Here is a 27,448-nt window from a genome sequence, read left to right as displayed (position 1 = left end):
ACAAATGTGCTTATGTATGCTTCTGAAAAATTTACCAAGATTAAAAAATTAGAAGTGTCTGAAACTCTGGCTACATTAACCTCTAAATCTTACACTTAGCTCTTCACTATTACTCAAGGCTATGAGAAGCCAACAAAATAATGAATAAACAATCTCTGTACTTATTTTCTTAGTAATACTTACCAAATCTTAAATGGTAGAAATTGCTAATTGATACATGACTTCAATATTAAAAGAACACCCCCCCCAAATCTCAACCACCTTTGGGTGGTAGGAACTTACCTCTTAGAAGTAAAATTTTTTTCCAGATCCTCATTGTGAACCAGTTTTGTGTCTCCAAACTGCCATGATGATTGTAGATCACAGTCTACATCAAGCTGGCACTGGTTAAGAGTATCATGTATGAAACTATACTCTCTAGTATTGGTGCAACAAGGTGATAAGTAAACTAAAGATAAAGAAAAGGGAAGTGGTTATTTGACTTTAAAATTATATTTTTGTACATCTACACAATGACACATATAACTATAATATAAACCAGAAAAACACTAGTAAAACTCACAGATCTTAGGATTTTACCAGTTTTACATGCACGTGTGTGTACATATCGTTCTATGCAACTTTTGTTGTATGTATAGATCCACGTCAACCATTATAACTGATATACACAAGTGTTCCATCACCACAAAGATCTCCCTTATGCTGTTTTAGAAATAGAATCATACTAATAATTGTATTCCCTTTCTCTGCCTCTAAGTCTTGAAAACTACAAATCTATTCTCCACCTCTGTACTTTTGTCATTTCAACAATATTTTGTAAGTAGAATTTTGCAGTTGTGACCCATGGACATTGATTTTTTTTCCATTCAGGACAATCCCTCTGAGATCCAACTAAGTTATTTCAATAGATGGTTTCTTTTTGTTGCTGAGTTAAGTATTCCATGGTATGGATGTACCATAGTTTAACCATTCACTCGCTGTAAATCCAGATGGTTGCCAATTTTTAGTTTTTACAAGTAAAGCTGCTATGAACATTTGTGTATAGGTTTTTGTGTGGATGTAAGTTTTCATTTCTCTCAGATAAATGCCTAAAAATGCAACTGCTGGGTCATATGGTAGTTGCAGGTTTAGTTTTTAATGAAACTATCAAACTGTTTTTCAAAGAGTGGCTGAGCTACCTGGTTTCCACTGGTTATATGACTGATTTGGTTATTCCATATCTTTGCTAACACTGGGCACTGCTACTCTTTCAATTTAGCTGTCTGTAACAGCTGTGTAGTGATAACTCATTGTGGTTTCCATTTCCTTAATGGCTATGGTGCTGAACATCTCTTTACGTGTTCATTTACCATCCATACATCCTCTTTGGTGAAATGTCTATTTATGCCTTTTTCCTTACTAATTGGACTGTCTCCCCCTCTTTTTTTCTTACTAATGAGTTTTGTTTTGTTTTAAAGATTTTATTTATTCATGAGAGACAGAAAGAGAGACACACACACACAAGCAGAAGAAGCAGGCTCCATGCAGGGAGCCCGACGTGGGACTCGATCCCAATCTCTAGGATCACACCCTGGGCTGAAGGCGGCGCTAAACCACTGGGCCACTGGGGCTGCCCTTACTAATGAGTTTTGAAAGCACTTTTTTTCAGATACATGACTTACAAGTATTGGTGAGGATCTGGATAAAAAGGAACACTTGGGGCAGCTCGGGTGGCTCAGCGGTTTAGCGCCGCCTTCAGCCCAGGGCGTGATCCTGGAGACCTGGGATCGAGCCCGTTAGGCTCCCTGCATGGAACCTGCTTCTCCCTCTGACTGTGTCTCTGCCTCTCTCTCTCTCTCTCCTCTCTGTGTATTCTCATGAATAAAATCTTTTAAAAATGTAAATTAAAAAAAAAGGAACCCTTGTGCACTATTGGTGGAAATGGAAGTTCTTCATAAAATTAAAAATAGAAGTATCATATGATCTAATAATTCCACTACTGAGTTTTTACACAAAGAAAATGAAAACACAAATGTGAAAAGATACATGTACTTCTATGTCTACTGCAGCATTATTTACAATAGCCAAGATACGGAAGCAGCCCAAGTGTTCAATAATAGGTGAATGGATAAAGAGGTGACACACACATGCACACACATACACACACACACACAGAGGAATATTACTCAGCCATCAAAAAGATGATATCTTGCCAAGTACAACAACATGGATAAACCCAGAGGGTATTATGCTAAGTAAGTCAGAGGGAGAAAGACAAATATTATATGATTTCACTTATATGTGGAAAATGAAAAACAAATGAATAAATAAAAAGCAGAATCAGACCTATAATAGAAAAACTGATAACTGCCCGAGGGAAGTAGGATGGGAGGATGGGTAAAATGGGAGATACAGGCTTCTGATGATGAAATTTATAAGTCACGGGGAGAAAAGATACAGAGTAGAGAATATAGTGGGTGGGATTGTTAACAGTGTTGTATGGTAAACACATGGTAAGTACACTAGTTGTGAGCATAGTATAATGTATAGAGTTGCTGAATCACTGTTGTACACCCCAAAATAATATAACACTGTATGTCAACTATTACCCTCAAAAAACCAAAACCCCACGTTTTCTCCCACTCTAGGCTTCCTTTTCACTTAACTAACAGTCCTTCAGAAAATAGCTTTTTAATTGTGATAAAGTTAATGTATCAATTGTTTTTTATTTTTTAAAGTCTGTTTTGTAATCTTTATACCCAATATGGGGCTTGAACTCACAATCCCAAGATCAAGAGTTGTATGTTGTACCAATTGAGCCAGCGAGGGGCTCCAACCACGATTCATTTTGAATTATTTTTTGTGTGAAGTAGGGGGAAGTTCCTTGTCTTGCCTATGGATGCTGTCCAATTGCTCCAGCCACATTTGACAAAAAGGCTACCTTTCCTCAATTGAATATACCTTCATAAAAATTAACTAAAAGAAAATCAAATGAGCATATTTATGTGGGTCTATTTCTGGAATCTCTATTTTGTTTCACTGATGTGTCTTTCCCTCTGCCATTGCTACACTATCTTGATTACTGTAGCTACACAGTAAGCCTTAGTATTGAGCAGAGTAATTACAAACTTTCTCTATTTCAAAATTGTTTAAGCTATTCTAGTTTCTTTGCCTTCTCATGTAAATTTGAGAACAAATTTGTTTATTTAGAAAATGACTTGCTGGGATTTTGAGAAAAACGGCAATAAATCTAAAGATAAATTTGTAAAAAAAAAAATGGTATCATTATGTTGAATCTTCAAATCTATGAATGTAAGTATATCTCCCTAATAAGAGATTCTCTTTGATTTCTTTAATCAGCATTTGCAGTTTATTTTTTTTTTAGAGAAAGATTGTGCTCATGAGAGCAAGGTGGGGGAGGGCCAGAGGGAGAAAGAGAGAATCTTAAGCAGGCTCCACTCAGCATGGACCCCAATGTGGCATTTGATCTCAGGACCCTGAGATCATGACCTGAGCCGAATCAAGAGTCTGATGCTTTTTTTTTACAAAAAGATTTTATTTATTTATTTATGAGAGAGAGAGAGAGAGCGCGCGCGCATGCACAAGTGGTAGGGTGGGGGGGCAAAGGGAGAAGCAGGCTTCCCTGCTCAGCAGATCCCAGAATCCTGGGTTCATGACCTGAGCCAAAAAGGCAGATGCTTCAATGAGCCACCTGGGTGCCCAAGAGTCCGATGCTTAACTGACTGAGCTACGCAGGCACCTAGCTTTTGCAGTTTAAAGCATAAAAACAGGGCAGCCCTGGTGGCTCAGTGGTTTAGTACCGCCTTCAGCCCTGTGTCTCTGCCTTTCTTTCTTTCTCTCTGTGTCTCTCATGAATAAATAAATAAAATATTTAAAAAATAATAAAGCATAAAAATACTGTAGATGTTTTATTAGACTTATACACATGTATTTCATGTTTTGAGCTATTACAAATGGCATGTTTAATATCATTTTGATTTTCACGTATTCTTTGCTAATATAAGAAATTCAACTGATTTTTCTTATTATCTATCTATCTATCTATCTATGAGATTTTATTTATTTATTCATGAGAGACACAGAGGCAGAGACACAGGCAGAGGGAGAAGCAGACTCCATGCAGGGAGCCTGATGTGGAACTTGATCCTGGGACTCCGGGATCATGCCCTGAGTTGAAGGCAGAGGCTCAACCAATGAGCCACCGAGGTGTCCCAATTTTTCTTTTTTAAATAGAAACATAGTTGACATACAATATTGTATTAGTTTCAAGTATACAACATAGTGACTCAACAATTATATACATTACAAAATGCTTACCACAGAAAGTGTAATTACCAACTGTCATCATACAAAGTTACTACAATATTAGTGACTATCCCCCAGGCTGTATTTTTCATCCTCATGACTTACTTATAAATGGAAGTTTGTACGTCTCTCCCCTCTGGCAAACTCTAGTTTCTTCTCTGTATTTATGAGTCTATTTCTGCTTTTGATTGGTTTGTTCACTTGTTTCGTTTTTTAGAATCCATATGTAAGTGAAATCATGCAGTATTTGTGCTTTCCTGTATGACTTATTTCACAGAGTGTAATACCCTCTAGGTCCATCTATGTTGCCACAAATGGAAAGACATTATTCTTTTTTATGGTTGAGTAATATTCCAGTGTGTGTGTGTGTGTGTGTGTGTGTGTGTGTGTGTGTGTACATACATATACCACATCTTTATCCATTCATCCATCTTGGGCACTTAGGCTGCTTCTATGATTTTTCTATTTTGATCTTGTATCCAGTGAGTGACCTTGCTGAACCTATTATTTGGAGGGTTCCCCCCACCTTTTTTTTGTAGATTCATCTGTTTTGTTTCCTAAATTCCACATATGAATGAAATCGTATGGTATTTGTCTTTTTCTGCTGACTTACTTTGCTTAACATTATACTCTCTAGATCCACCCAGGTCGTTGTAAATGGCAAGATTTCAGCCTTTTTTATGTCTGAATAATACTCCAGTTTGTGTGTGTGTGTGTGTGTGTGCGCACAAATGTGTGTGTATCACATCTTCTTTATCCATTCATCTGTCAATGGACACTTGGGCTGCTTCCATAATTTGGCCATTGCAAATAACACTGCAATAAACATAGAGGTGTATAGATCTTTCAAATTAGTGTTTTTGTATTCTTTGGGTAAACACCCAGTAGCAATATTACTGGAGGATATGAAATCCTCCCTACTTTCTTTTCTTTTTCTTTTCTCCTTATTTTCTTTTTTTAAAATTTTTATTTATTCATTTATTTATTTATGAGAGACACAGAGAGAGAGAGAGAGAGGGAGAGAGAGAGGCAGAGACACAGGCAGAGGGAGAAGCAGGCTCCATGCAGGGAGCCCAACGTGGGACTTGATCCTGGTTCTCCAGGATCACACCTGGGCGGAAAGCGGCGCTAAACCGCTGAGCCACCCAGGCTGCCCTCCTCCCTATTTTCTAATGTAAGTAATTAGAGTTAAAAATTTGTTAGCAATGCTTTAGCTGTGTCCCTTAAATTTGAAATATTTTCATTTTTATTTGATGTATATTTTGATTTCCCTTGAAATCTCATGAATATTTATAAATATGTTTATTTTCTGTGTGTTTGTAGAGTTACATATTACTTTCTATTAATTTCTACTTTGCACGTGGTCCAAAAACATATTCTGTAGGACTCCAATTCTTTTACATATGTTGAGATGTGTTTTGTGGCCCAACATACGTCTATCTTGATGGGTGTCACAAGAGTTCTTGAAAAGAATGTCTATTCTGCTGTTGTTGGGTGAACTTACGTATAAATGTCAATTAGATCCTGTTGCTTGACAGTATTAAGTTCTTCTATATTTTTGCTTTCTTTCTTGATGTGGGGCTTGACTTCATTGGGCTTGAACTCATGACCCTGAGATCAAGATCTGAGCTGAGATCAAGAGTCAGACGCTCAACCAACTGAGCCACCCAAGTGCCCCAACTGCTGATTTTCTATCTTAATAGTTCTACCAATTATTTTTTTATTTAAATTCAAGCTAGTTAATATTGTAGCATTGATTTCAAAAGTAGAATTCAGTGATTCATCACTTACTTAAAACACCCGATGCTCATCCCAACAAGTGCCCTCCTAAAGGCCCACCACCTATTTAGCCCATTGCTCCATTGCTCCCCCCCAAATGTCAGTTTGTTCTCTATAATTAAGAGGTCTTTTATGGTTTGCCTCCATTTCCGTTTTTATCTTATTTTTCCTTCCCTTCCCCTATATTCATCTGTCTCGTTTCTTCAAATCCACATATAAGCAAAATCATGTATTTGACTTTCTCTCACTTATTTTGCTTAGCATAATACACTCCATCTAGTTCCATCCACGTTGTTGCAAATGGCAAGATTTTATTCTTTTGATTGCTGAGTGTGATTCCAGTGTGTTTGTGTATGTGTACATACCACATCTTCTTTATCCATTCATCAGTTGATGGATATTTGGACAATTTCCATGATTTGGCTATTGTTGATAATGCTATTATAAACACTGGGGTGCAGGTGCCCCTTTGAATCAGCATTTTTGTATCCTTTGGATAAATACCTAGCAGTGTAATTGCTGAGTCATAAAGTAGTTCTAGTTTTGACTTTTTGAGGAACCTCCAACCTGTTTTCCAGACCTTACATTCCCCCCAACAGTGCAAGAGGGTTCCCTTTTCTCCACATCCTACCCAACATCTGTTGTTCCTGAGTTATTCATTTTAGCCTTCTGAAGATGTGAGGTGATATCTATTGTGGTTTGGATTTGTATTTCCCTGATGATGAGTGATGATGAGCACTTTTTCATGTGTTTGTTAGCCAGCTGGATGTCTTCCTTGGAAAAATGTTTATTCATATCTTCTGCTCATTTCTTAATGGGTTATTTGGTTTCGGGGTATTGAGTTTGGTAAGTTCATTATAGATTTTGGACACTAACCCTTTATTAGATATGTCATTTGCAAATATCTTCTTCCATTCCAAAGGTTACCTGTTAGTTTTGTTGATTGTTTCTTCGCTCTGCAGAAGCTTGTATCTTGAAGACTGCTAGGCTAGAACTTCTAGTATTATGTGGTGAGAGTGGACATCCCTGTCATGTTCCTGACCTTAGTTGGGAAAAGCTTTCAAGATTTTTTTCCTTTGAGGATGGTATTAGCTGTGGTCTTTCATATATGGCCCTTATGATGTTGAGGTATATTCCTCTATCCCAACTTTCCTGAGGGTGTTTTATCAAGAAAGGATGCTGTATTTCATCAAATGCTTTTCTGCATCTATTGAGAGGATCATATGGTTCTTATTCTTTCTTTTATTAATGTGGTATATCATGTTGATTGATTTGCAGATACTGAACCACCTCTGCAGCCTAGGAATAAATCCACTTGATCATGGTAAATAATCCCTTTAACATGTTGGATTCAATTAGCTAGTATCTTGTTGAGAATTTTTCCATCAATGCTCATCAGGAATATTGATGTAAAATTCTTTTTATTGGGGTCCTTGTCTGGTTTTAGTTCTATCAATTGTTGAGAGAAGTGTGCTAAAGTCTCCAACTATAATTCTGGATTTGTCTATTTCTTCTTTCAGTTCTAATAATTCTGTTTCATACATATTGAAACTCTGTCGTTTGGTGCATACACATAGGGTTTGCTATGTCTTCTTGGCAGACTGACCCTTTCATCACTGCGCATTATCCCTCTTTGTTCCTGGTAATTTCTTTGCTCAAAAGTCTACTTTATAGATTATTAATAAATCTACTCTCACTTTATTTTGATTGTTTGCATGGCCTATCTTTTGGATTATGTTTATTTTAAAAAATGTACCACTGTATCTGAAGTGAATTTATCAACAGTGTATACTTGAGTCATATTTTTTAATATAATGTGTCAACCTGTTTTTTAATTGATATGTTTAGATCATTTACACTTAATAAAACTGATATGTTAGGGCTTAAAGCCTACCATTTATCTGTTTATTTTATTTTTCCCTTCATTGTTCAATTCTCTATTTCATTTTCCTGACTACCTGTGGGTTACTTAAACATTTAAAAAATTCATTTTGATCTGTTTTTGTAAAAAATTTTTAATTCTGAGGTAACTGTATATTCACATGTAGTTGCAATATATAACACAGAGAGAACCTATTCTCATTCACCCAGTTCCCTCCAATGGTAATATTTCATTTTATAATTATTTCCTCTATATAACACTGAGAATCACATCAAAGAATACTCTTCTTTCTCCAACTGTCAAATACAATTAGAAAACTCAAGAGAAGGATGGTCCATTAAATTTCCCTATATTTTGACTCTTCCTATTGTTCTTCATTCCTAATGTTTCGAGCTTCTTTTGTCATTTTTTTGTTAAGGGAACTTTTCTTTCAGGGTATATCTGCTGATGAAAAATTTTGTTACTTCATCTGACAATGTTTACTTCTATTTCTGAAGGATATTTCTGCTAGGGACAGAACAGAACTTTGGGCTGACAGTTGTCTTCTTTCTATATTTGAAAAATGTGCCACTTCCTTTGGACTCGGTTTCTAATGAGAAATCTTCCATCATTCAAAAAAGTTGTCCCCTTTGGGGCACCTTGCTGGCTCAGCTGGTAGAACGTATGACTCTTGATCTTGAGGTCATAAGCTCAAGCCCCCCAATGGGTGTAGAACTTACTTTAAAAACACTTTCCCCCAGGGTAGTCTGGGTGGCTCAGTTGGTTGGGTGGCTAATTTAGTTCAAGTCATGATCTTGAGATCCTGAAATTGATTCCTGTGTTGGGCTGCACACTCAGTGGGAAGTCTGCTTGAGGATTTTCTCTCCCCCTCCCCCTGTGCCCCCTCCCCCATGTGCTCTCTCTCTAAAAAAATAAATCTTAAATAATTTTTTCCCCTATAGATATATGGTTGCTCTTGTTGCTTTCAAGATTTTTTCTATCCTTAGTTTTCAGAGTTTGATTATGATGTGCTGTAGCATGGACTTTTTTGGGTTTATCTTATTTATCAAAGCTTATTCAGCCCCTTGACTATATGCTCTTTGCCAAATTTAGGAAATTTTTAGCTAATACTTCTTCAAATACTTTTCTACACTCTCTTCTACTTTGGGGACACTGAAGACAAAAAATGTTTAATCTTTTATTATTGTTCCACATGTCCCTGAAGCTCTGCCAACTTTTTTTCTGTGTTGTTCAGGCTGAGTAGTTCCTATTGTTATTATCTTCAAATTCACTGACTCTTCCCAGAGTCTTCTCAATTCATCTCTGGAACCCATCCACTGAGTTATTTCAATTATGTATTTTTCAGTTCCAAAATTTCTACTTGGTTCTTTATTACATTTCCATTTCTTTGCTGAGATTTTCTATTTTTCATTTGTTTCAAGAGTGTTCATAATTGCTTTCTGAAACATCATTAAAATGGCTGCTTTAAAAGCCCTGTCAGATAATTCCAACTTTTGTTTCATCAGAGTGTTGGCATCTGTGGATTTTCTTGTCTCAAGTTGAGATTTTCCTTGTTGGTGGTAAATGACAGATTTCAAAAAATTTCAAAAATTATATCTTGGTCATTTTGGATGTTAAGTGATCTTAGGTTTTAGCAAGCTTCTACTGAAACTGAGCCAGCAAGGGAATCTACCAGCAGGGAAAGGGAGGTACTTATTCTTTGCTACCAGGTGGGACTGAAGTTCTGGCTCTCCACAGGGCAGTGGAAAGTGACACTCTAGTAACACTGTCGGGAGATGCTTTGTTACCATGAGGAAGGGGTAGAATTCAGTGCTCCTAACTCAGCTTCTACTGACATAGTGGGAGAGAGATGTGTGCTATGTAACTGGTAGGTGTGATAGAAGTCCAGGCTCTTTACTTGGTCTTCATTGACTCTACTCCAAGTAAGAAGGGGTGGGTCATCACCAGAGGGCAGGGGTGGAAAACCACTGACACTGCAGAGGTAGGGGATGGCAGGGAGGGGAACTTGTTACCCATAAAAGGAAAGGCCTAAGTGGAAGTCCAAGTTCTCCACTTAAATCTTTGCTGACAAAGGTGTACAGGTTTTATTTCCTACCCCTAGTATTTTGTAGGAGTAAGGTATTTATAGTCAATCAGGTATCTATTTTTCTAGGATATGTCTTTCCCAGTCCTTGGCAAGGGAGAACAGACTTTTCTTGGGGGTTTCTGTGTCTGTTCCAGCTGGCATTCCTAGACTGTTGGCATCCAACCTAAGACATGGAGGAAACAAAAAAATAAAATCCAGAGAACTTACTGTAACAACATTCCTTGATTACCAGAGTCCTTAACTGGTCCATTTTCTTCTCTAAACCTTTCAAAGTCTTCTAATATTTGTTTTATGTATGATGTCCAGAATTTTTAAGTATACTTAATGAACATGTCTGTTCCATGTAGCTTTGTGTAGGTACACGTGTGTTTAAGGAATTAAATGCATGACTTAACCTAATTTTATATAGTCAAAACAGAAGATGAACATAAAGTAAGAATCAGAGAAATGCAGTAATAGTTACGAAATAACCCCATCTTCCATGGAGATAGTAAATATTACCTTTCTCAGCTGTCCTCCGGATCTTGGGAATAGTGAATTTTTTCAGAGGATTGACTTCTACACCAGTGACTAATAGTGGTTCACTGACTGAGTTCATTTTCCATAGTGTCTTGTTTTTAGCAATCTCTTTCATTTCCATTTTGTTGGTGGCCTAAAATCAACCCCAAATTATTAAACAAAAGGTCAATACATATATAAGAGGCAATCTTAGTAAAATGTTTTAAAAATTTTTACATAGAATTGAATATTTATTCTTGGTCCATTCACAACAGATTCAAATCTCAATTTGCCAGGTTACCCAAAATAAAAAATAAATTAACAACTTTAGCTTTTATATAATCCTTGAGTATTTATTTTGTAGTTTCTAATAGACCTTTCCTGAGTAATATATATGTAACTGTAATTAGGTAACCAAAAGTCTGTGTTCCTGAAAAGCTTAATAACTTCCAAACAATTTTTATTAACATTTGGTAAAATTCTCACCAGATACTGTAGTTTTTAAAGTATTATGCCAACACATTTCTGTGAATAGAATGATATTCTCTAAATCAGAATCTCTGCCTTTGGAAGAAACTTATTAAAGTTGTAAACCAAATTCTGCACAACTATCCCTATAATTGATTGCCTAAACAGTCACTCACTGGCTATTGTTCCATAATATCACTAAATGGACTAAGACCTTATATATTTATACTAGTATCAGATTTCTTTTCCTCCCTTCTCCTTCCTCTCTGAAGCCCTCCCTCTCTCCCCATTCAACACAATGATTCTTAACCTTTTAAGTAAAACTCATACTAGGTATTGAAGGAGAGTTATGGAGCGTACACACAGAAAAATATATATAGACATGGATTTTTCATACCATTTCATAATATGGTTCACAGGCCTCCTGGTAGCTATCAACTGCTTAGTCCAAACTTAGATCATAATCTATATTAAGAGTTGCCAAAATTCTACAGAAGGATCACAATGGATAAGATTCTACAAAAAGCTCACAAAAGATTTTGCCCTCAATCTCCTCTCCACCCTTTATGAAAGATAATCTTTTTTTTATAATGTTTTTTTTTAATTTTTATTTATTTATGATAGTCACACAGAGAGAGAGGCAGAGCCACAGGCAGAGGGAGAAGCAGGCTCCATGCACCGGGAGCCCGACGTGGGATTTGATCCCAGGTCTCCAGGATCGCGCCCTGGGCCAAAGGCAGGTGCTAAACCGCTGCACTACCCAGGGATCCCTATGAAAGATAATCTTACAGTCTCCCAATCAAACGTGGATCAAAATAGGGAATGGACAGAGACCAACAGAAATAGAAGAAAATCAGTCTGTTTCCTCATCCAGTCTCATTGATAGACACTAGTAATTGCCTCCTAACAATAATACCCTTAAGAAAAAAAAAAAAAAAAAAAATACCCTTAAGATACACTGTACCTGGCTGGCTCAGTTGGTAGAGCACACGACTCTTGAACTTGGGGTATAAGTTTGAGCCCTGTGTTGGAAGGGAAGAGTAACTTATTTAATGAATTAAATTACAAAAGAACCTCTTCAATTAATCATGATCTATACCTACTGTACACAAAGGTATACTATCAGTTGAATATACTTGAGGAGCCAAGTACTGCAACAATACTCAATATTGCTTTTAACTATAGTTAAATTGTATTTTCAGTAAAGATGAATAATGCTATTTCAGCTCTGTGGTTTCTTTCTTTTTTTTTTTTTTTAAGATTTTATTTATTCATGAATGGGGGGGAGCGCAGAGACACAGGCAGAGGAAGAAGCAGGCTCCATGCAGGGAGCCTGACATGGGACTTGATCCCGGGACTCCAGGATCAGGCCCTGGACTGAAGGCAGCGCTAAACCGCTGAGCCACCCAGGCTGCCCTCAGCTCTGTGGTTTCTTATAAAATGTTCCTTTAATAGAATTTACTAATAAAGTAGACCTCTGAAATTCAGTGATTTTGTTCCTTAGTGCTTAGGATAATACTTAGCCACAAAGTAGCTAAGTTAGGAAGCATTTATTTTTATTATTTTTTTAAAGTAAGCTCTATTCCCAATGTGGGGCATGAACTCATAACCCTGAGATCTAGAGTTACATACTCTACTGAGTAAGCTAGCCAGGTGCCCCTCCAAGTAGCTAAGTTAAAAACTGTGATGAAAGACGAATATTCAGGGCACAATGGTATTCAATGTTCTTCATTAAATAGGTTACACTCAGCAATTTTTCAAGTAGGAATAATACTCTTTTAACTTCAGCCAAACAAATCAGCCATGTAAAAGTGATAACAATTTCATACAAATCTTTACATTCATATATATAAGTTCCATAACCATTAATTTATATTATTTTTACATACATATGCAAAAATATATTCCATTATATACTGCAAAATATATACAATAGTCCTAACCACTATGTAAATGCTACATATATGACATATATCATATATTTTAATTCTAAGTATTTATGCTGAGGCTGTCCTATGAGATCCTGGGTTATTCTAGATGAGTAGTAGAGAAAAATCAATTCTAAAAACTTCAAGAATAGTTAAACCACAGGGCACAGCACATATTATTAGGTCCTTAGCAGATATTTGCATGAATGAATGAATGAAAAAGATCACACAAAGAAACCAAAAGCAGAAAGGTTCCCCAACAGCTAAAACATCTATTCATATAGGACTTGTATATTATGAGCAGCTTTAAGCTAATACATTTAAAAATTATATAAGGGGCATCTATATAACCAGTCAGTTAAGTGCCTGACTCTTGACTTCAGCTCAGGTCATGATCTCAGGGTTGTGAGATTCAGCACTGAGTTGGGCTTCACACTCAGAGTATAATCAGCTTCAGATTCTCTCTCTCCCTCTGTTCCATCCCCTGGTTGGGCTCATTCTTTCTCTAATAAATAAAATCTTAACAACAACAACAAAAAAGATTAGGAACATGTGGGTGGCTCAGTGTTGAGCATCTGCCTTTGGCTCAGGTCCTGATCCCAGGGTCTTGGGATTGAGTTCTGATTCAGGCTCCCACAGGGATCCTGCTTCTCTCCCTACCTATCTCTCATGAATAAATAAAATCTTTAAAAAAACTAATTATACAAAATAATAATTTTAAGAAAAATGTATTAAAACTGATTCAAGAAATTAAAAGAATTCATCATCTTAGTACTATTAAGAAAAAATTAAATTAGTAGTTACAAACTGATTCTAAAAATAAAAGCAAGGCAGCCTGGGTGGCTCAGCAGTTTAGCGCCTGCCTTCAGCCCGGGATGTGACTCTGGAGTTCTGGGATCGAGTCCCACATCAGGCTCCCTGCATGGAGCCTGCTTCTCCCTCTGCCTGTCTCTCTCTCTCTCTGTGTGTCTCTCATGAATAAATAAATAAAATCTTAAAAAAAATAAAAATAAAAGCATTAATATATCAAAAACAAGCTGAGTTCATCCTGCAACACAAAGGAGATTTATCACAGGAAATATGTACATTTCATTTACTACATAAATCTTTATTTTTATATTTTTAAAGATTTTATTTATTTATTTATTCATGAGAGAGAGAGAGAGAGAGAGAGGCAGAGACACAGGCAGAGGGAGAAGCAGGTTCCATGCAGAGAGCCTGATGTGGGATTCGATCTCAGTACTGCAGGATCATGCCCTGAGCCAAAGTCAGACGCTCAACCGTTGAGCCACCCAGGCACAAACCTTCAAAAACCTACATAAACCTTCAAAAAAAGGAAAATCAAGCGATTATCTCAATAGATGCAGAAAAAGCATCTAGTCAAATTAAAAATTCACTTATTGGAGTGTCTGGGTGGCTGAGTCAGTTGAATGTTTGCCTTTGGCTTGGTCATGATTCCCAGGTCATGGGATGGAGTTACAGACTGAACTTCCTGCTCAGCAAAGAGCTTGCTTCTCTCCCCCACCCCGCCCCCGCTCATCCTTGTACTCTTTCTGAAGCAGATAAAATCTAAAAAAAAAAAAAGGAACCCCTGGGTGGTTCAATGGTTGAGCTTCTGCCTAGGTCTCTGCCTTTTCTCTGTGTCTCTCATGAATAAATAAAATCTTTTTTAAAAATCTAAAAAAATTTCACCTACAGTTTTAAAAAAAATTAGTAAAGAAGAATTGATGGAAACATTCATAATTTGATGAGTATTTACCAAAAATTTATAGGAATTTGCTAACTACCAGAAGCACTACCTTCTAAATTAAGAATAAAACAAGAATATGTTTGTTTCCTTTATCTCTGTTTCCTTTTAACAGTGGGCTGTTATGATATTTTACCTAAGTAAAATTCATTCATCCATCTAAAACTTTATCCACCTAAATTTTCTCCTACAAGCTGAGACTCACACTCTTTCACGTTGCTGACATATATGCCACGCTAGATGCCAATCAGAGGAGGGTGAAGACAGAAGACCTGGCCCTGGCTCTGCAGAATTCATTTCCCTGTGGCCTTTACCTTTCCCCTTTAGCTTGCCTTTATATACTTTTTATTTCACAGAGGTAGATAGCAAGTAAGACAAAAAAATGTTTCAAATTTTGGTTCTACCATTAATTAACAATGTTACATTAGGCAAAATGCCTAACTTCTCTGAGGTTAACAGTATCAACACCTCACATGGTTGTAGCACCTGTACACTGTAACTGCACAGAATTAACTGTGTGTGTATTCCTAAAGCTCATCCTATGAAACCAAGTCACAGAATTTGTCAAGAAGCACAGTATTGCAAAGGTAATCAGGTTAGAAGTGATGTTGATTCTAACACTAGAAATTAATCAATTAACCCTTAGATATCTCACTAACATCAACAGTGTATTACTCTGTGTGCACTATGAATCGTAATACATTGTTCAGCGACAAGTTGGTAGCAAAAGAGTAAACCCCTTTTATGTCAACTAGTCTAAAGATCTGATCTCTCAAAGTCTATTTTAAAAGAGTTTTTGTACTGAGTTTCCTAAGACCACCATCAAACGTTAAGAATCTGAATGTTTGGGAGATTAGAGATTACCAAATAAACCTGCAAAATCTTTTACTTGATTACTGTCAGATTCTTAATAACATAACTAGGTGTTTCAATGGAAAAACTTAGAGAGCCCTAGAGTTTAATAAAATTCAACTGCTATCATTTATGAAAAGGTTTCCTAACATAAGGTAACTGAGAATAACTGCAGATACACAAAGCATTAATTAGAAAGTTTTTTTTCAGTTCTCCCTCAAACTTTTGATGGGTCAGCTTGTTATCTTTAAAATGTCTAAAAGTTGGCAGCCCCAGTGGCGCAGAGGTTTAGCACTGCCTGCAGCCCGGGGTGTGATCCTGGAGACCCGGGATTGAGTCCCACATCGGGCCCCCTGCGTGGAGCCTGCTTCTCCATCTGCCTGTGTCTCTGTCTTTCTCTCTCTCTCTATGAATACATAAATTTAAAAAAATCTTTAAGAAAAAAGTCTAAAAGTTTGCTAATCTCTAACAACAACAAAAAATGACTGTTTCAGGATTTTCTGGCAAATAACAATGTTCTATTTTAACTTCTTTTCACAATTACCTTTTATTTGCACCAAATACTGATTTTTAATCCATGTTCCATCCCAAAATATGCTTAAGTAAAAATAACTCTATTTTATAATATTACAGTAATTACTGTAATGATATATAATGATGATATGGCAAAGATCATTCATTGCTTTTCTAGTGATCTTGGGACAGAGTTTCTGATGAATAAATAAAATTCTCAGAACTGTAGTCACAAAAGTAAATTCTGAGTTGTTCTGCAGAGTGTTAAATGTTTCAGACTAAGAATTACCTCTGATAAACAAAAGGTTAAATCAGATCATACATATGTTAAACTACATATATAGTGACATTAAGCCAAGAATCCCTCAGTTAAGATTGTATAATGTAAAGATAAAATATATTTTTGTCTTATTTTTCATTTTATAGATCAGGGATTGGCAAGTTACAGCTCACTGTTAGTTTTCATAGGGACTACAAACTAAATGACAAAAAAATCAAGAACAGTATTTTATGGCACTTAAAAGGTATATGATATCCATAGTAAGTTTTACTGGGACACAGCCACACCCATTTATCTATTGTCTGCTGCTTTATGGCTATATGGCTGCTTTACTATTAGAAAAGCACAGCTGAGTAAATGTGACAGAGACTCTATGGCCTACAAAGACTAAAATGTTTAGTCTTTACAGAAAGTTTGCCAACCTGTTAGAGATGATGCAATACAACTAAGTATCTAGGAATAGGGACAATAAAAACTAGGTCTCATGATTTCCCCTTTTAGAGTTCTTTCTCCTATATTCCCATTGTCTCACTGATGTCTCCTCTGTATTGTTTTGTTTTTAAAAATTTTACTTATTTATTTGAAAGAGAGAGAGAGAGAGCATGAGCAGGGAGGAGAGTAAGAAGCAGGCTCCCTGCTGAGTAGGGATCCTGACATAGGACTCGATTCCAGGACCCCAGGATCATGACCTGAGAAGAAGGCAGAGACACCCAATTGACTGAGCCACCCAGGTGCCCCTTTCCACTGTATTCTGAATTTTATCCCTACTCACTTAGCTTCTCTGGATCTTGCTCAAAAGTATTTAAACAAGCTCAAACCCAATCATTTCAAAAACAGAATCTGCCAGAGTCATCTTTGCCCTTATCTAGATCATCTCCCACTTTCTCCTCAATCTTATTTTGATTTCTGACTTTACCTCAATGGTTATTAATGATTTTTCACATCAGTCTCTCACTCATGTAAGGATACTCCTGGCTCATAAACTACTTGGCCTCTCTACATTTGATATTTTTGACCAATCTATGCCTGAAATAATACATTCTTCCCCTGACTTTTGTGACTTCATAATCCTGATTTCAAGCAGTGCTTTCTTTTCTCAGCCTTTTAATAATTCATCTTTACCTGGTTTTTATTACTGTTTTAAGTTTTACCTACATAAAGGAAAGAAGAGAATAATCTCTTTGAAGATTTTTTTAGTATGTTATCCAACTAATTTTAGTCAACAAAATCAGAATCTTGAGGTTTTAATTTGCATTTCTTTCATTACTCATGAGGTTGAGTAATTTTATTTTTTCTATCATTTGTTCCCATCTTTTCTTTTTACAGGTAAGATGGTTTTTAAATGATTTTTAAAGACTCTACACACAGAGAAATTAGTTTTTGTCTGTCATAATAAGTGTTGCAATATTTTTCTCTTAATTTTGTTTATGGCATTTGCCTCCCATAGCAAAATTTTAATTTTCCTGTTATTTAATTTTTCAATCTTTTATTGTACTAGATTTTTATTCTATCACCAGCAGTGTGTGACAGTTCCTGTTGTTCCATATCCTCATCTCATTTGATTGGCATTAATTTCTGCCAATCTGATATCTGCATAAGCTATTTCACTATGGTTAGTTTGCATTTGCTTGATTTTTTATGAGACTGAGTATATTTATCGGTCATTTGAGTTTTCAAACCTGTGAAATGCCTGTTCACGTTTTTTTATCCACTTTTCTATGAGGCTATTTATCCTATTCTATGGTTTTTGCACAAAAAATCTTTTTGAGATATTAGGTCTTTACCAGTTACACTTGTTGCAAATAATTTTCCACTTTTTAAACTTGTTTTTCACTTTAACAAAAATATTTAATGTAGTTGAAATTATTTTTTTTCCTTTATATTTTTGCTTTTGATCAAATTTAAGAAATGATTCTAAGGTTTAAAGATAATCCCCTCTATTCTCTTCTAAAAGTTTTATAGTTTTGCCTTTTACCTTTAAGTCTTTAATGCACCTGAAATTAATTTTGGTCTGAGATAAGTAAGAAGGGCTCAATATTTCCATGTGAGTATAAAATCATGCTAGTATTTATTTGAAAAATCTTTCCTTTCCCTATATATCTATGGTATCTCTAATATAAACCAACTTCCCATATATGCACATATTCTGGGCACTCTGATCTGTTGTATTGGTTGGTATCTTTCTGTATTCTTTTTTTATATTTAAAAAAACATTAATTAATTAATTAATTAATTTATCTATTCATTCATTCATTCATTCATTCATTCATGAGAGACACACACAGAGAGGCAGAGACACACAGGCAGAGGGAGAAGCAGGCTCCCTGTGGGAAGCCTGATGCAGCACTCAATCCTGGAAGTCCGGGATCACACCCAGAGTCAAAAGCAGACACTTACCCAGGCATCTGTATTCCTATACCAACACCACACCATGTTAAGTGATCCATGTTTGGACATAACCAAAAGAAAAGAAAAAAGAAATCTTGTTCTTCTGAAACATCTTTGCTCTGACATGCATATTTTTAAATGTTTGTCTAATAAGAAATCTTGTTTAGGTTTTAATTGGAAGTTCACTGAACCTACTACTGATCAATGACACTGTTTTACTAGTTTTTCTATCTTGAACATGGGCTATCTCTCCACTTATTCATGTCATTAATATCTTTCTATAAAGCTTTATTTTTTTTCCATGAGGATATAACAGGTTTTAAAGAATTTATGCTAAGTTTTTAATAATTTTAAAATTACTACATATGCTGTCTTTTAAAAAATTTTTCACTTATTCATTGCTAATGTTTAAAATGGCTTACAGGATGATAAAAATAATGACTAACATTCATCTGCAACACTTATTAGGAATACTTATTTAAGTGGTTTAGATACATATTGATCCATTTAATCATTGTATCCCTAGGAGATACCCTTTATTTTAAATTATGAAAAAAAGCATAAATTAAATAATGTGCCTAGGGACATACAGTAGACAGTATTTGTTGAATCTGGAATTCAAAGCCAGGCAGTCTGGTATCAGAGTGAATGCACCCACTATGAGCAAAATGACCTTCAGTGAAACTGGTTTCTATACATTGACTCCTGGGGAACCTTGCTAAGCTCCTGTTAATTCTAACAATTTGTCTTCATAAACAACTATATCTTTTGTAAATGATGAAGGGTATATAACAATTTTCAGTTTATTTCTTTTTTCCAATTATTATACCATTTATTTCTTATGCTTGCCTTAGTGGGCAGGCTAGGAGTTCCAACATATGCCAAATATAAGTGATAATGTCAGATGCATTGGTCTTTCCCTAACTTCAAGGGGATGTTTTAAATATTTTAGAACTGGATAAATTCTATTTTTTTGAAAGACCTGCTATATCAGGTTAAATCTTCCTGGGTATAAAATTCTAGACTGACTGACATTTTCTGTTGGCACTCTTAAGCTATTATCCCACACTACTTACTGCCATCCACTGCTTCTATTAAGAAATTGCCTCCAATCTAACTGCCACTCATTTATGGGCAAATCTTTTTTCTCTGACAGCTTTTGAAGATCTCTTTGTCTCTGGTGTTCTTCATTTTCATTATAACATTCTAGTATAAGCATATCATGGACTTCTTGTATTTAATTTTTGGTATCTTTGACATTTATGTGAAATTCTTGGCAATGTTATCTTTGTACTGTTGTGGTATTGCTCCATTTCCTTACAACTTTTAGTTACCTATGCTCAAATCTCTACCTTTATTCTTCATGCTTCTTAACTCCTAATTCATATATTTCATTGCTTTTTCCTAGGTTGCATTCTCAATAAACTTGATTTAAAATCACTAGTTGAGGGCAGCACAGGTGGCTCAGTGGTTTAGGGCTGCCTTTGGCCCAGGGCCTGATCCTGGAGACCCGCGATTGAGTCCCACATTGGGCTCCCTGCATGGAGCCTGCTTCTCCCTCTGCCTATGTCTCTGCCTCTCTCTCTGTGTGTGTGTGTGTGTGTGTGTGTGTGTGTCATGAATAAATAAATAAAATCTTTAAAAAAAATAAAATCACTAGTTGATTTAACATACACATACTAAAAAAGGAGTGATATAATATCTGGGTTTTCTGCTTTAAAATTATCCAGTTTATAATTGCTAAAGCTTGAAAATGGTATCTGGGGTTCATTATAGTATTCTGTCGTCATATATGTTAGAATTTTCCAGAAGAAAAATAGAAGTATAAGAGTGTTCAGCTAAGTGTGCATAAATTATCTTTAAAAGAAAAAGATAATATTAATTGCCTATGAAGAAAGGAATAATAAGTGATTTAGAAATAGGGTGGAGAGCGATTTATTAGTTTATATCTTTATTACCTTAATTTTTATCTTCATAATTTATAAACTCTTAAAAACAAAAATAATCTCACTATTGTAACAAAAAACATAAAATACCTAAGCATAAGCATAAGAAATGGTCTGGGCTAATAGGAATACTTCTAAAAAACTGAGGGTCATAAAAAATTTGCTGAAAGGGGGAACAGGCATACTTTATTTTTGAGGAATACTTACTACTGTGGATATGCAAAATCTTCCTATATTAAGTCCGTAAAGTTGATTCAATCTTGAAGTTGACAAAAATAATACTAAAGGTTATAAGATGGGCCGCCCGGGTGGCCCAGCAGTTGAGTGCCTGCCTTTGGCCCAGGGCATGATCCTGGAGACCTGGGATCAAATCCCACATTGGGCTCCCCGCATGGAGCCTGCTTCTCTCTCTGCCTGTGTCTCTGACTCTCTCTTTCTGTGTCTCTCATGAATAAATAAAATCTTAAAAAAAAAACCAGTGAGGAATCCATCATATTTAAACAGTAACTAGCCATATGGAAACAAAAACACAAAAGTTAAAACTACAACGAAGTGTATTTTTTCCATACCCCTTAGAGGATAAAATATTAAAGTCTGACAATATTAAATGCTGAAAAAGGTGCAGAGCAACCAGAACTCTCATACACTTCTGGTGATTGTGTAAACTGGCACAGTCACTTTAGAAAAAACAATCAGCTATTATCTTTTAAGGTTGAAGATGTGCATTATCTTCTGACTAGCAACTCCATTCTCTAGGCATCAACACTCAAGCAACAATTCACAAAGTGTGATCTGAAAACTTCTGAGGGTCCCCACAAGAGCATTTCAAGGTGTCAGCAACTACGTATCTGTGAGGTCTTATTTCTTTATATTCTTCTATCAAAACAACAGAAATCGCAAAAGACTAAATGCAGAAGCAGGTATGAGAATTCACCTGACTTCTATTAGGCCTGATTTGCAATAATGAAAAACAACAGCACTTTTCTGTGGGAAGTATTTTTTACTAAAATATTTATATTAATACATGATGGATGTGTTATTATTTTTAAATGAAAAAATTTCTGGATTTTAACTTGATACAGTAAATATCAATAGATGTAACCCTCATCAACAAAAGTTCTTTAGGTCTTAAATTTGAAGGGTAATGAAAGGGATCCTGTATAAAGAATATATTGGTTTTGTCCTGGCAAAGAGCTTCAAAAAACCTTGGAATTTCCTGAAGGAGTGACTTTGTTTTGCTAAAAGGTGACTCATGGTGGGACCCTACACAGCTTCAAAATGAGGGTTGGTCACCAGAAAGAGACGTTTGTGATTAGAGAGTTCGGACTTTTCAGTTGTTCTATTGGGGAAAAGGGCTGGAGAATGAGTTTAGCCACATGTACAATGATTTAATCAATTGTGCCTCCTTAATGGAACCCCAATAAACACCAAACACTAAAGCTCAATAGAGCTTATTGCTTGATAAACACACTGATGTGCTGGAAGGGGTGATGCTTCTGGACTTCATGGAGAGAGGTCATTGAAGCTCTGTGTTCAGGAACCTCCAAGACTTTATTCTATGTATGTCCTTTGTCATAAAACTGTAGTTTTAAGTGAAGTGCTTTCCAGAGTTCTGTGTGAATTATTGAAGTTGAGGGGTCCATGGGAACCCTTGAATATGTAACCAGTTGGCCATAGGTGTGGATGGCTTCGGGAACCCACTTGCAACTAACATCCGAAGTAAGGGAAGTTCTGTGGAAGACTCAGGTCTTGTGGAGTCTGCCACTCAGTCCAGGTGTGAGAGCTTTTGTGGTTGTGTGTGTTTAGAGGGGGTAAGGCAGAAAGAAAGAGGGGGAGAGAGGGAGAAAGAGAGAAGGGGAGGAGGGACAGAAAGAGAGAGAGAATCCCAAGCAGGCTCCACGCCCAGTGCAGAGCCCAACATGGGGCATGATCTTACAACCCTGAGATCATGACCTGAGCTGAAAACAAGAGTCAGATGCTTAACCAACTGAGCCACCCAGGCGTCAGTGGCTAGTGTTTGAACTGGACTGCATTACACTACAGTTAAGGTGGAAACAGCAAATTTTAAAACCCAAATCTCTGAGAACTATTACCCCAGAGACGCTCTCATTCATGTATACCTAAAGGCAAGTAGAAGAGTGTTCAAAGCAGCACTGTTACTGAGTAACTGAAATGTCCACTGCTGACCACCAGAGTGGATAAACTATAGTATATAATACGTCAGGAAATATAACACAAGTGAAAATGAACTAAGCTATATGAAACAATGTCAAAACACATTGGAAAGATTAAAGTATGATGCCATTTATATAAAGAAAGTAAAACTGAATAATTTAGAAAAGAAGAAACTGGGGAACTTGGATGACACAGTCAATTAAGCATCTGACTCTTGGTTTTTGGCTCAGGTTGTGAACTCAGGGTTGTGGGATTGAGTCCCATGTTGGGCTCCATGCTCAGTGTGGGGTCTGCTTAAGATGCTCTGTCCCTCTCCCTTTACCCTTCCCTGTGTACTCTCTGTAAAGTAAATAAATAAATCTTAAAAAAAAGAAAAGAAGAAATATGATAGCAAGCAAGTCATCAGCTTGGTGTATAGCAACCTTGGTTAGTTTCAACAAAAATTTTTCAATTCTATACCAGGTGAACAACTAAGTGAGGCTAGAAAAAAAATACATACAGAAGAAGGATTTAGACAAATTTGTGCTTAACAGATCTACAGAAATATTCTCCTCCTCCTTATCACTCATTCATGGGGTTTCATTATATACCCATGATTGATGACTGATAGAATTATCATATCATTTCCAGAAAACAATTTTTTCAAATTTCAATGTTGTTTAATTAGGACATTTATTAAAATTAATAAGAAGTTGAAATAAATAAAAAATTTAAAAATCAACTGAATTTTAATGTACTCTATTATCTCCCCCACCAAAGATTACAATTAAGTTGATAGGTCTTGTATCAAATGGCAATCTACAACAGAAAAAATACAAATGTGTTAACTGAATGGCAGCTAAATGCTGTCAAAAACAAAGAAAATGTGACCACCAAAAATTTACTATTTTCCAATAATTCCAATACTTTCCATTTACCATTCCATACTATAACTATTACACTTTATAAATTTCTTAAAGTATCATACTGGCACTCATCCTGAACTAATATCCAGCCTATTATGACAAAACTGGTCTAATGTTTCAGGGGGAACTTGTACAACCAGAATTATATTAAAATTTGGCTTTAAATAATTTATTTGAGTTTAACATTTTTTATCAATCTGAATTCCTAACTTTATTAAGGAAGTAACCATAAATTTAAAAATAGTAAAAAAATAAAATAAAATAAAATAAAATAAAAATAGTATTAATTAGATTCTGTTCATCCTAACTGGAAACATCTCAATGTTTTAAAATTAATTCATCTCATGATATGTAGAGATGGTGAGATCAAATCTCTAATCAGACCACTGCTAATAGATTATGTCAACAAAGGATACTTTGACCAAATATTGTTTCTTTGATAGTTTTGGCTATAATCACCACCGAATATGGAATTAGTATAAATAGAGACAGGAATTGTGCAACCAGAATGCAGTGTTCTTACTGGTAAGACTAAAGTTTCATAACTCAGGTAACACTAGGAAAAAGAGGGCTAGGGTAGAAAGTTATAGAAGCTTTAGCTCTTTTACCATGCCTGGCTCACTTAATATTGGTACATGGGTAAGAGAAAGTCTTTTAAAGGTAGGCAAGGTCTAAGATACATGTATATATTTAACATACACCCTTTCTTAGAAAGCTACTGGAAGATGTGCTTTGGGGGAAAAAAAAAGACTGAATCTAAAATGGGATTAAAAAAATGAATGGATACAACATCGGGCAGTAACCCTAGGATGGATGAGAGTAACACACCATTTCTAGGAAATCATCAGTCTAGACTAAAACAGGGAAATGGAAGACTTAAAAAAAAACTCACCATACACTTGAAACTAATATAACATTGTATATCAACTACAATTTTAAAAAAAAAGAGAATTCTCCAGATTAAAAAAAAGAAAAAGGAACTTATATATCTTACCACTCAAAAAACCATTACTGACAAGTACCAACACATTTGCAGAAAAAAATATTAGATTTATAGAAAAACAGGCTACAAAAGCATTTATTAGTTCTAAGGAAAAAATTATAGACAGCCAAAGATTTATCTATTTGAGAAACAGAGACAGAGAGAATGCACATGCGTGAGAAGAAGGTGCAGAGGGAGAGGGGAGGAGAATCTCAAGCAGATTGCACTGAGTGCGGAGCCTGACACAGGGCTCCATCTCATGACTCCAAGAACATGATCTTAACCAAAACTAAAAGTTGGACACTTAACCGATGGCACCACCCAGGTACACCTTATGGAAATAATTTTGAATGTGTTCCCTCTATTCCATTATTTATAAGATTTTGAAGATTTTGATAAAGATTGTCATTAATTCTGTTTTTAAATGTTTGGTAGAATTCACCAATGAAAACGTGGTCTTGGGCTTTTCTGCGCTGGGAGATTATCAACTTTCATTCTTGTTATTGGTCTAAGACTTCCTATTTCTTGGATTCATGGTTCAGTCACATGGTAATCTGTGTGTTTTTAGGAATTAACTATTTTTCCCCCTAAGTTATTTGTTAGTATATAATTCTTTTTTTGTTTTTCAGTTTTTATTTTTTTTAGTACTCTCTACACCCAATGTGGAGCTCAAATTCACAACCTTGGGATGCCTTGGTGGCTCGGTGGTTAAGCATCTGCCTTGACTCAGGGCATGATCCTGGAGTCCCGGAATTGAGTCTCACATCGGGATCCCTGCATGGAGCCTGCTTCTCCCTCTGCCTATGTCTCTGCCTCTCTGTCTCTGTGTCTCTCATAAATAAATAAAATCTTAAAAAAATATTCACAACCTTGAGATCAAGAGTCATACGCTCTTCTGACTAAACCAGCCAGGTCCCCCAGTATATAACTGTTTATAGTAATCTGTTATTATAGTATATACTTCTGTGATTATCTGTTGTATTGTTTTCTCTTCCATTTCTCATTGGTTTTTGAGTCTTCTCTTTTTTTCAGATTTTATTTTTAAGTAATCTCTATACCCAGTGTAGGGCTCAACCTTACAACCTCAAAATCAAGAATCATATGTTCTATGGACTGAGTCAGCCAGGCACTCTTCTTTGTCTTAGTTAATATAGTTAAAGTATTGTCAATTTTATTTTATTTTATTTTTTAATCATTATAGAACAGATCAGTATTTTTTTTAAAGATTTTATTTATTTATTCGTGAGAGACACACACACACACAGAGAGGCAGAGACACAGGCAGAGGGAGAAACCGGCTCCATACAGGGACCCCGACATGGGACTCGATCCCGGGACTCCAGGATCAGGCCCTGGGCTGAAGGCGGCCCTGGGCTGAAGGCGGCCCTAAACCGCTGAGCCACCCGGGCTGCCCAATTTTATTTATTTTTTAAAAAAACTGGTCATCATGTTCAATGTTATGTTATTGTTTACCTGGGTCTCTATTTTATTTATTTCTGACTTTCCTTTGTTATTTCTTTCCTCTACTAAATTACAGCTAAGTTTCTTCTTTCCCTAGTTCCTATCTTTTAAATAGTGCCAACATAAATGGTTACATATTTGTAGTGAAATAAGATCCCGAGAACGTAATATAAAATTTCAAGTTGGGTATGAATGTATAGTACAATCATTCACGACACTCTTTAGCAATAGTGGGCATTTCAGGGGAAAGGAAATCTAAAACCTTAGGAAAATTATTAATGAAGTAAGAGACCAGGAGGAAATTTAGCTTCGATCATGATACAAAGTATGGCAAAAGCAGCTGGAAAAAAAAAAACCAACAACAATGGTTAAAGATAAAGAGATTATAATGAAGCTAAAAAAGCACAACAGGAAAGATGGAATGGGAGACACATCAAGAAAAGAGATCATAGTAAAAAAAGTAAAGAAGGGTGCCAGTCAGTTGAGCATCTGACTCTCGATCTCAGCTCAGGTCTTGATCTTGCAGTTGTAAGTTCAAGCTCTGCGCTGCCTACTTAAGAAAAAAAAAAAAAAAAACAAGGGAGGAGGAAGATGGCAGTGGAGTTGCGCGTTTCCCAGGAGGAAATTAAGAAGGAGCCGGAGAAAAATCAGGAAAAAACGTGCCTGCTACTGCTGCATATCTTCACCACCAATACCGGCGGCCACCACGGAATGGACGAGTTTTCCCATGGAAACATGCCGTCCAGCGAGTTGCAGATCTACACTTGGATGGATGCAACACTGAAAGAACTGACTAGTTTAGTAAAAGTCTACCCAGAAGCTAGAAAGAAGGGCACACAGTTCAATTTTGCTATTGTTTTTACAGATCCTAAAAGGCCTGCCTATTGAGTAAAGGAAATTGGCAGCACCATGTCTGGGAGGAAGGAGACTGATGACTCCATGACCCTGCAGTCACAGAAGTTCCAAATAGGAGACTGTCTGGACATAGCAATCACAACTCCAAATCGGGCACCACCTCCTTCAGGGTGCATGAGACCATATTATTATTTTATTTACTATTTCCTGAATTACTATTTTTCAATCAGTTATGTAAAATAAATTCTTTTTCCTTCCCTCAAAAAAAGAGGGTTAAAGTGTCTGTAACACTAGCACAGTGGCTAGTATTGGTTTCTGGTAATGAAGAGTTTCCAAGTGGAAATGAAGCATTACACTGAGGAAACCAAGAGCAGAAAGGTCCAGGCCCATGGAGAGGA

The 27,448-nt window shown here is 36.1% G+C and overlaps 1 protein-coding gene across 6 annotated transcripts in view; it reads right to left on the bottom strand.

Moving 5' to 3' along the window:
* Positions 1-27,448, bottom strand: part of TEX15 (testis expressed 15, meiosis and synapsis associated) — a 93,926-nt gene that overhangs the window by 47,438 nt on the left and 19,040 nt on the right. For 2 of the 6 annotated variants that reach the window (XM_025421205.3, XM_025421254.3), the window contains exons 3-5: positions 11,983-12,040; positions 10,554-10,704; positions 283-448 (exon numbers count right to left, since the gene is read on the bottom strand). In XM_025421205.3, the coding sequence (XP_025276990.1) occupies positions 283-448; positions 10,554-10,692 (305 nt within the window). In that variant the 5' untranslated portion in view covers positions 10,693-10,704; positions 11,983-12,040. Of the gene's footprint in view, positions 1-282; positions 449-10,553; positions 10,705-11,415; positions 11,520-11,982; positions 12,041-27,448 lie in introns of those variants that run through there. The other 4 variants (XM_025421347.3, XM_025421419.3, XM_049094936.1 and 1 more) reach the window with 3 other exon arrangements.

The sequence above is a fragment of the Canis lupus genome, chromosome 16 (assembly GCF_003254725.2).
Source record: "Canis lupus dingo isolate Sandy chromosome 16, ASM325472v2, whole genome shotgun sequence".
Classification (NCBI taxonomy): Eukaryota; Metazoa; Chordata; class Mammalia; order Carnivora; family Canidae; genus Canis; species Canis lupus.
The sequence above is the reverse complement of the archived record's forward strand: the minus strand, read 5'-3'. Positions and strand labels throughout refer to the sequence as shown.